Source organism: Canis lupus, chromosome 7 (genome assembly GCF_003254725.2).
Source record: "Canis lupus dingo isolate Sandy chromosome 7, ASM325472v2, whole genome shotgun sequence".
Taxonomy (NCBI): Eukaryota; Metazoa; Chordata; class Mammalia; order Carnivora; family Canidae; genus Canis; species Canis lupus.
In genome coordinates this window covers 53869805-53880848 of record NC_064249.1, presented here as the reverse complement: position 1 = coordinate 53880848, position 11044 = coordinate 53869805, and the positions used below count along the sequence as shown (strand labels likewise).

The following is an 11044-nucleotide window of genomic DNA, read 5'->3' as shown; positions in this document are numbered from 1 at the left end:
GTGATCCTGTTCTCTCCCCATAAGGAACTTGCTGAGGAATGAGCTGTAAAAGCCATACTTCATTATTATCTGGAATTGCAAATTGTGAAGCATGTCATGTACTTGAAAGTTGATCTAGAGTAATGGTTGTCAAGAATGTGGTCCCTAAATTCAGTGCATCAGCATCAAGTTGTTAACAATCTAAACTATCAGGCCTTACCCTAAAGCTCCGGGAGCAGAGCCCAGTAATCTGTAGTTTAGTAGCCTTCTAGGTGATTCTGACGTTCGCTCAAGTTTGGGAACCACTGACCAAGCAAAAGGAATCTCCTTCAACACTTTCTCCACCATAAAGTCAATGAATACTTCCAGTATTCTGCTTCCTTCCCAGTCCATTAATCTCTCCCCTCCCCACCCCACATTCAATTAACCAATTCCCAAAAACAATGTACACATTTCAAAAACAACATAAAACTTTATTAAGAACATCTTATATTATCATCAGATACAGCCAAAGAAAAAGGGGTAAATAAACAGGGAAACTTCATCTTCCCATGTGCTATTGCCACCTCAGAACAGACTCGTGTGCGAATGGCTGGAATTACAGATGGCAACAAATGCTCTGTATAAATAAATTCAGTAACACAATGCTCCCTTTCTATACAGAGAAGAACTGGGTTTACACTTTAAAAAGCTTTGATATAGTGCAACAACTATGAAACAAGACTACATCTTTAGGAGCTATTTCTTAATAGAATACAAAGCAGTTTTGTAGCTTTATGTTATTTCATATAATACAAATTTTTAGAATGGAAAATTCAGAAAGGACATTCTAACTTTCCCAATTAATTTGTACTTTTGAATTTTTTTCTTTCTAAAGATTTCTCAGAGCCAGTTCAATAACTATACTCTAATAGAGAATCTGCTCATCTACAGTGACAACTGACAACCTAGTTTTGTTCTTTTAATTCTGCAAATCAAGATAACCAGGTCATCCAAGCTTTTGCTGATTCTGAAAGAATTCTTATAGAAAAACCCTGATTCAGAGTGCATGTGAGAAGAGGTACCAAAATAGCTGCATCTGGACTGGTTTTCCTAGAGAGGGAGGTTGGCTATTGAGCACAGCTGATTTTCTCAGACTCCCGGGTTCCCCCAGGTGGTTCTTTTACTTACTGTAGTGACGGAAGGAGCAGAGGGAACGTCAGGGAATCTGTTCAAATTGCCACTCCAGACAGTTCTCTGCACTGTTTGTGGAGAAAAGAGTGATGGTATCCATTCAAACCACAGTACCCCTACTGCAAGTGTGGTGACATGCTTTTCTCTTCAGGGGCCAGGCCAAACTGCACTCAAAGATGCATGATTTGCCTCATGTACATACACAGCGGAGAAAATGCTCATGATTTAGAATTTGGTATTATAGTACCCCATCTTACCCTATTTCTTGAGAACATGTAAGTCTACCTGTTAGAAAGGAAGACTATTCACTGCTAAGGCTTACCATGTTAACTATCATAAGGCTGAAAAAAATAACTTCTAAACCAGACCATGTCATTTGTGTTTACAGTTAGTGAATTAACCAACAGCTAAAGGTTTGTGGAGGATTTGGTCAAAGGGTGGGACTGGGGGTAGGATTCAGGTTGAGTACTATCACTTATCACAAATTGCATCAAGCTCTTTAAAAAAATAATGCATTTTTATCATAAATATTTAGAACAGATACTGGCAATAAAATCAGTATCTAAGAAGTCTGTCTTAAATGGTGAAAATATTTCAACAAACTTCTAATAATTCAAATCTTCCCAGGAGTACATAGTTTATAAATTAGTTTTAAATGGAAAAAATATATTTTGAATGGATAAATCACCACTTTAGCAGATCATAAATAAGATCAAGACACTGAAAATAAATTAATATACAAGTTTTTGTTTTCACTTTAACAAGAAAAACTAACTTACATGGTATACTTTTATAACAGGTATAACTAGGTTTTTATAATTGTGCATTGGTTACCCCACCACCCCCATGCTGAATCTTCTTCTCACATATCCTACACCTAGGGACAGAGGTACACAAGACAGACAGACACCCCAATGTATGAGTCTGGCTGCTGCACACCATTTTCTTAGTTAGAGTGATGTTACAAATGCTGGTCAGGATCTATTAGTAATTTGTCAAACACATTACAAGTTAAGTACATTCATGGTTAAGTGGATTAGATTCCCAGGTGAGCTTTCTGTGGTAGTGTTTACAGGGAAACTAATTACTATTGTTTCTGTGAGAAAATGTGCCCAGAGTCCCAAAAGTTGACTAAAAGACTTTGGAATATAAGCCATATATAGATGGGGACTACTAAAATGTGTCTATGTTTCAGAGAGGTCAAAGTGTTAAAAGCACTGTTTCCAGAACTACTGGGTACTGAAAGTAAGTATTTGCCTTTTCCTTCACATATAAATTAATTTTAACTATAATTTCTAATATTTAGAACAAAAGAGTGAAGCCATTCAGACTAGTAAGACATTAACTGGCTTATGGGATTTAAAAGATGTTTGTTTTATTGACTACCTAGTTTGAATCTGCTTACAAGGAAAAGAAAAATGTCTAATATGTAATGAGTGAAAATAATGTTTATCCTAAGTCATTATTGAGTATAAATCCACAGCTTAACAATGTGATTTAAAAAGAAAGCAGGAGAGCATGCAACTGCTCTAACACACAGGGTTAGAAATAAAAGGTAAAAGTACATTTGTTTTGGTAATTCTAAATATACAAATATAGTATTTGCCAGATCTACCCTGTAGTGTAGCACTGCTTAATTTCCAAATATACAGTCATTCAAAAACCTTAAGGAAACATTAAAAATGTTCCAGGCTACTTTACTGAACTTCAAGGAATATTGTGTTGAGATTTTAGAGCTAAAAATACTATTGTTTTTAAAGTTAAACGGCTAAGTAAATAGTAAAAGTTATCATTATTTTGTTTCTTTTAATCCCCTAGATGGCTTTATGTTAAAGGGATCTATTGTGTTAAAAGGAGACTGATTTGAAAATAGCAATCAGTTCCAGAATTAAAGTTGTCCTCTTGGTAGAAGGTCAAATTTTACAACATTTCCAAAGCATTTTCATATTAACCTACTCAAATAATTCTAAACCATTTGATCAAGGGGGTCCCTATTTAACACTCCTTTTATTCTACACTGGCAGCTGGAATGGAACCCCGACAGTACTATTGTGGAAAAGTTCCCTAAACTTTAATCTGAGCCTTACTTTTGTGTTAAATTACTGACCTCTAGAAAATAAGGAATCAAAAGCTTTAAGAGGCACAGAACTGATATTTTGGTCAGGAAGAAGGGTGAAGATTAAGTTGGAACATTTAGTCACTCCTACAATCAAGTCCTAACTATACCATAATAAAGTCTCTACCAACTCTTGATTAATTCTCACCCTTTAGGAATTACATACTTTACAGTGATTAGATACTGAAGAAAATAAAGAAAAATATTTGAAAATACATGAAGAAATAGAAACATGGAATTTCTCACAAGGCCTTGAATCAAAAAAATTTACAAAAAGATCTTTTGAAAATAATCACTATTTCTAGGCTTATTAATACACAGAGATCACTTTGTTTAAACTAAGTCATGTTAACTTACCAATAAAATAGTAAACAAACCAACATTTTAAACAATTTTTATAAATTACTTTTCACTTCTTTTTCTTAGTCATTCTCTCAACCATATACAAAAATAACGCTACAGGACTGTCCACCTAACCTGTCTCCATCTCTTGCAAAGTCCTGGGCCCTGGAAAGAGACTGGTCATCAATCTTCACTGTAGATGTCCCCTGCAAAGGGCAGGTGCATGTGGCTTCCAGTAACATTGGGCAATCGGGATAAGTCTGGCAGGCTCTGGATCCGGGACCTGAGTTCTTTGCGTACCAGGGAAACTCTGGCTAACTTCCGCTTGTATTCCTGTAAATCAAACCACTTTCATTAGCATTCTGAGAGTTGAGAGAAGAGCTATCTAACTAATACTCTGCATATAACCTGGTATTACACTCAGTTAATGCTGAATAAAAAAGGATGATTACAACGTTAGCTTTAGGATCAAAAAGGGACTTTGGAAATACACTACTAGGATAAACTATTATTATGAAAAAACCACAAACCACAATCTTTTCTTTTCTTTTCTTTTTGAGATACAGAGAATGTGAGCACAAGTTGGGGGGGGGGGAGTGTAAAAATTTTAAGCAGGCTCCATACTGACTTGGGGCTCAATCTCACAACCCTGAGATGGTGACATGAGGGGAAATCAAGAGTCAGATGCTTAGCTTGACTGAGCCAGCCAGGTGCCCAAGAAGCCACAATTTTAAACAGTTGTTGTTACACATCTGTGAAAAGAAGACTAACATATTAATATTCCAACCTCAACATGTAAGATTTCCAAGTGTCCTTGAGCTTAGATAAGAAAAATTATGTATTTGTTTTCACAAACCTAAACTCAAATTTAGCCTTTTTTTTTTTTTAAGATTTTTATTTATTTATTCATGAAAGACACAGAGAGAGGCAGAGACACAGGCAGAGGGAGAAGCAGGCCCCACACAGGGAGCCCGATGCAGGACTCGATCCTGGGACTCCAGGATTGCGCCCTGGGCCAAAGGCAGGCACCAAACCACTGAGCCACCTAGCCTTGTTTTCAATTGTGAATGGTGGCAACACATCACAGGAGTATTATTAGTACCTGTGAGTTTGTCTCCAATAGAAACAAGTTGCTATAATATTACAAGTTTTTAAAGCTATCTTGAAATACTGTTTACATTTGTTACAACTTTGAAATTACGGTAGTTATTAGACCAACCACTAAATGTTATTTAATGTGTCAATAAAGATTCATATATTATTGTACAAATTTGATTATGTCAACAACTGTATTTTAATATAATTTGTTTCCTTTGTAATGCCATGCATTTTACTTTCTACATTAAAATACTGAACTTGAAAAAAAATTAAAAAAAAAAATACTGAACTTGAAGGGCACCTAGGGGCTCAGTCACATTAGGTGCCTTTGGCTCAGGTCATGATCCCGGAGTCCTGGAATCAAGCTGGGAGCCTGCTTCCCCCCCTCCCTCTGCCGCTCCTCCTGCTTGTGCTGTCAAATAAATAAAATCTTAAAAAAATAAGATACTGAACTTGAGAAGGGGTCCAAACACCAGACTACCAAACAATTTCAACGGCCCAAAAAAGGTTAGGAAACCCTGCTAACAGTGGTCCAAAGACTCAGAGACTGGAAACCAATCAAGATCATTTGGCTTAGAGGGAAACAGCCCATTCTCTACACTGGGAATATCTCCTTTTAACTGGTTTCCAGAATTCAACATGGAGAGAGGATTCTTCTATGCTCGATCACCTAGTGGAGGGGAGATGTGAAAGAGGGAATTAATTAATTAATTAATTAATTAATTTATTTATTTATTTAATTTATTTAGAAAGAGGGAATTTAGAAAATGGGTATTTTTCCTTCTAGAAAAGCCTAGAACCTTCTCCTTCCCTCTAACCATTTGTCTCACAAATAAGACAGAAAAGGTAATTGATAAGCTTTCTTTTAGGTAGAAGGTCTAACTATCAAAAGCCCTTCTTCTTTGGTGTTCTCAATTCTGTACAGAGTCAGCTAAGGAATTTTTGAAGGAACAGATTTTTCAAGAGAACTTCAGTCCTACTACCTATTAATTAAATGAGAATAATCTCTGGAAGTGGGTCCAAAGTTCATGGATTTTGTAAAGTTCCCAAAAGGATGCTAATACATAAAGTTGTAAGCCACTTCTTTAGTTTTTCTGCCTAAATGAAATCAACTAGTAAGGTTTCTTTGTATGACTGAGCCTTCTCCCTTAAAGAATAACCACACAAGGGGAAAGGGATTTATAACAATTACTAAACCTCAACTGCTCTAAGGGAATGGGGAACAGAAGCATTCTGAAGTACAGGGAACTGGGCAGAGTGGCAGGCAAAGCAGGCAAGGCTGAAGGCTGGAAAAGTTCAAGGATAGCTTTGGGCACATAAGAGGTAGGTGTCAATTCTTGCCGTATCTACATGTCCCTGCATTTCTAATTTATCATGAAGATCAAGATGGAGTATAAGAATTTAATAGAAATCTAGAATTTCAAGGTATGAATTTTCCTCTTCCCTTATCCCCTTCACAAGTGATACACACTGGAACACCAATTAAGTTTCAGCATAGTAGCTCAGAGCGGCATACAAAAGATTAGCACCAGAATATTTCACATTCTAGATGCATACCTCTCAGTAAGATCTCATTACACATGTCCACATTTAGCAGTTTCTTCCTCAAAACACACTGGTATGGGGCAGACAACTTCTCTCCATCTGTCCCACTGTTCTTAGATAAATCATTTTTGAATAAATACATAAAGCAGTCTGGGGCCAGCATGATATATTCAGATGTTGTTCAAACATACTCAAAAGCAATTATTCTCTGCTAGAAAATATGTGGGGGTTTTTTGTCTTTTTTTTTTTTTTTTTAGAAAATATGTTTTGAGGGGCAGCTCCGGTGGCGCAGTGGTTTAGCGCCGCCTGCAGCCCAGAGCGTGATCCTGGAGACCCTGGATCGAGTCCCACATCAGGCTCTCTGTATGATGCCTGCTTCTCCCTCTGCCTGTGTCTCTGCCTCTTTCTCTCTGTCTCTATGAATAAATAAATAAAATCTTTAAAAAAAAAAAAAAAAAAAAAAGAAAATATGTTTTGAGAAATGTCATGTCCCTTTAGCGGTCATTACTGCTCACCCTAATTTCCAGTTTCTAGCATCCAGTAGGTTGTTCTTCAATTAAGATTTAATTCAAATGATATTGGCAACTACAAGCTTTCAGCTAATTGGTGTATATAAACAAAAGCTGCCATTTACTGAATGTCCATGATATGCCAGGCATTAAAATATGAACTCATGGGGCAGCCCGGGTGGCTCAGTGGTTTAGCGCCATCTTGAGCCCAGGGCCTGATCCTGGAGACCCCGAATTGAATCCCATGTCAGGCTCCCTGAATAGAGCCTGCTTCTCCCTCTGCCTGTGTCTCTGCCTCTGTCTGTCTGTCTGTCTGTCTGTCTCTGTGTGTCTCTCATGAATAAATAAAATCTTTAAAAAAATAAAAGAATAAAAATATTAACTCATTCAATCCTCTCAATAGTTCCATGTGAAAGAAGAGTTATTATCCTTCATAAGCATGTGAAATCATACTTCCCCAACTCAGAAACAAAAGTATGTAGTAGTCAAAGCTTTCTGCTATTGCCACAGGCAGGATCTCCTACCCAGAAGATTTAAAGAGCTGTGGCAAGTTGTCTGATGTGAGCCTGAAGAACTGGATGAAGCCTGGGAACTACTCGATAACACGAACCAGACCACAGCCCTGTTAGTTTTAAATTGCTTGATTAGGTGGTCTAGACAGAGGCTCCAAGGTTCCAGATTGGTTTCTTATGGCAACAATGCTTACAAGAGGATGCATTACTTTGATTTTGCTGTACAATAACAACAGTACTTCTCTCAGATCAGAATCACAGCACCATGAATGTACTCTCCTTTTTCACAGCCCTTTTAGAGAAATGCTATCACAGCAGTCCCTGGCATATGGCAAGTATATATTTATTAAAGCAATGGAGATATAGCATTAAACAAAACAGATAAGGTCTCCTGCCTCCACAAAGCTAACATTTCAGAAGGAAGGAGACCTAAAAAACATTTAAGTATTATTTTAGCTATAAATACAATAAAGAAAATAAAATTGGGCAAAAGGAGAAGAGGGCATTAAAGATTCAAAATGTCGTTTCAGAACTACTGACCTAGAGGAGACTGACTTTCAGCATGATAGTGTGAGGAGTTCAACTGACCCACTCCCTGATGAAAACTATTTTAAAAAAACATACTAGCCATTTAAAGCCTCTGGAAATGATCTTAAAGGACATCTATTCCAAAAAAATCCATTAAGAAAGGCAAGCGTCTGTGGTATCAACCAAGATGTTCCCTCCCTTCCTACTCGAAGCTCAGCAAGGCAGACTCCCCTCAGACACCTGCAGCCAAGAACACAAGGATCACTCTGGCAGTTCCCAGTCAGAGGGCTTTCTTCCTGAGAAGGGCAAGGCATCGGCATTTATCATCCTATCCCCAGCTACCTGTTGCTAAGGTTGCCTCAGCATAGTGTAGTTAAGGGCCAAAGGGCTTTTGACTTGGCCCCCACTGGTAAAACAGAAGCTCTATCTTGGACGTGGCAAGTAAAGAATATTGTGGCGCTGAGAACCCTCGCCCCGACTCAGGAGGTGATAGGCCACAAAGGCAAAACTGAGATAATACAGGCTGCTGCACCCCTCCTCACTTACTAAAAGCTCAGCTCCTATACAGCAGGGGTAACACTCAGACAAAAATTTACATTGTCCCCATCCCTAGTTATAGACCCCTGACACAAAAGATTTTTGCCTGACAGAAGAAGCAGGCCATAAAACAGACAGAACCTAATTTCTTCACAAAGGAACTGATTTTAGTTAGAACAAAGCAAGGAAAAGTTCAAGCCTAATGGTAATGTCAAGAACAGTGGAGGCTATGGCGAAAGGCAATTAGGAGATTCATAATAGCTAAACTGTAGGCCAACTAGTTTGCAGGAGAGAAAAAGGGAAGACAGCTAGGAGGTGACCTCCAGATGTTAGAACAAATATCTAACACTGACCTCAGAAAGAAAATCAGTGATCTCAAAGAGGTATCTACACCCCATGTTCACTGCAGCATAATTCACAAAAGCCAAGATATGCCAACTGAGTTTCTGTCAACAGATGAAGGAATAAAGATGATGTAGTGCATATATATATATGCACACACACACACACATATATATATAATTAATATTATTCAGCTGTAAGAAAAAAGATTAATTCTGGCATTTGCAAATGGACAAACCTAGAGGAGATTATGCTAAGTGAAATCAGTCGGAGAGGATCCCTGGGTGGCGCAGCGGTTTGGCGCCTGCCTTTGGCCCAGGGCGTGACCCTGGAGACCCGGGATCGAATCCCACATCGGGCTCCCGGTGCATGGAGCCTGCTTCTCCCTCTGCCTGTGTCTCTGCCTCTCTCTCTCTCTCTGTGACTATCATGAATAAATAAATAAAATCTTAAAAAAAAAAAAAAAGAAATCAGTCGGAGAAAGATGAATAACTATGTAATCTCACTACATGTTGAATCAGAAAGAAAGAAAGGAAAGAACGAAAGAACGAAAGAAAGAAAGAAAAGAAAGAAAAAAGAAAAGAGAAGAGAAGAAAGAAAAAAAAAAGAAAAGAAAAGAAAGGAAGGAAGGAAGGGGGCACCTGGGTGGCTCAGCAGTTAAGTGTCTGCCTTTGGCTCAGGGCATGATCCTGGAGTCCCGGGATCGAGTCCTGCATCGAGCTCCCTACATGGAGCCTGCTTCTCCCTCTGTCTGTGTCTCTGCTTCTCTCTCTGTGTGTCTCTCATGAATAAATAAATAAAATCTTAAAAGAAAGAGAAAAGAAAGAAAAGAAAAGAAGAAAAGAGAAAAACTCATAGAAACAGAGTAGAGTGGTGGTTACCAAGAGTTGGGATGGCAGGGGGAGATGTGGAAATGCTGGTCAAAGGAAACCAGTATTCAGTTATAAGATGAATAAACTCTGGAGATCTAATGTAGAGCATGTTGACTATAGTTAATAAAATACTATGCTGTGCACTTGAAAATTGCTGAGAGGAAACCTAAGTGTTTTCATCATACAGACAACTATGTGACATGATAGATGTGTTAATTGCCCTAATTGTGGTTATCATTTCAACAAAGTAGACATAACAAATCACACTGTACAGTTTAAATATATACAATTTTATCTGTCCATTTTTAATTAGTAAAACTGAAAAAAACAAGTATCTCCTTCTTCAATTAGTAAACCAACCCCAACCTCGCCCCTAAAAAAACTCCACAAAAAAAAAACCTAAGCATGAAAGAGAAAATACAAATTGTGGATCCACTGGCACATATGCACTGAATCAGGAAAAGTCAAAGTGACAAAGTCAATCAACAGGCAAAGCCAATACTGGTTTTAAAAATCCCTCTCAGAATCTTCTCATTCTTTTTAAACTAAACCTGCATTTTGCAAAAACAGCCTTTAAAAAATTTATTTTGTGTTTAAACTTAACTTTTTTTCCCTAAATTAATTTCTGTTCCAGCTCCAAAGAAAGGGAAGAACTTGAATTTTAAACTTTAAGATAAAAAGAATAAATAAATAAATAAAGATTAAACATTTCCCCAGAGCAAACCCATTAAGAAATTAAGCCCCTTCTCTTAGCAATAAATACTGAGATGGGGATCCCTGGGTGGCGCAGCGGTTTGGCGCCCGCCTTTGGCCCAGGGCGCGATCCTGGAGACCCGGGATTGAATCCCACGTCGGGCTCCTGGTGCATGGAGCCTGCTTCTCCCTCTGCCTATGTCTCTGCCTCTCTCTCTCTCTGTGTGTGTGTGACTATCATAAATAAATAAAAATTTAAAAATAAATAAATAAATAAATACTGAGATGATGTATACTGCTTTTACTGGAAATGTAAAAGCAGCAGGGAGTCTGCTGAAGATTCTCTCTCCTCCTCTCTCTGCCCAACCTCCACCTCAACCCCAGCTCACCCAGGGCTTATGCTGTCTCAAATAAATAAATAAATCTAAAAAAAAAAGAAAAAAGAAAAAAAGACAAGTGCTGACAAATATGTGGAGAAACTGAAACCCTCACACATTGCTGGTGGAAATGTAGTCTGGCAGTTCCTAAAAAACCATACAGAGTTACCATATAACCCAGCAATTCTATTCATAGACATATACAAAAGAGAAATGAAAATGTATGCCCAATGAATGTTCATAGTAATTCACAATAGGTGAAAAGTAGGAAAAATAATCCAAATATCCCTCAACTGATGAATAGAGAAACAAAACATGATATATTCTTACCATGTAATATTATTTGGCCATAAAAATAAACAAAGTATTGTTATATCCTATGACATGAAAGACCCCTGAAAATATGCTAAGTAAAAGAAGC

The 11044-nt window shown here is 37.8% G+C and overlaps 1 protein-coding gene across 4 annotated transcripts in view; it reads right to left on the bottom strand.

Annotated features, from left to right (window-relative positions):
• Positions 1 to 431: 431 nt before the first annotated feature.
• RPRD1A (regulation of nuclear pre-mRNA domain containing 1A) overlaps positions 432 to 11044 on the bottom strand; it is an 82498-nt gene continuing 71885 nt past the window's right edge. For 2 of the 4 annotated variants that reach the window (XR_004817294.2, XM_025429121.3), the window contains 2 exons: positions 3746 to 3943; positions 432 to 1220 (listed from right to left, as the gene is read on the bottom strand). Coding sequence is in view for 3 of the 4 variants with exons in the window: in XM_025429121.3 (XP_025284906.1) it covers positions 3794 to 3943 (150 nt within the window). In the remaining variant the exon portion in view is untranslated. Of the gene's footprint in view, positions 3944 to 11044 lie in introns of all 4 variants that reach the window. The other 2 variants (XM_035718929.2, XM_025429120.3) reach the window with 1 other exon arrangement.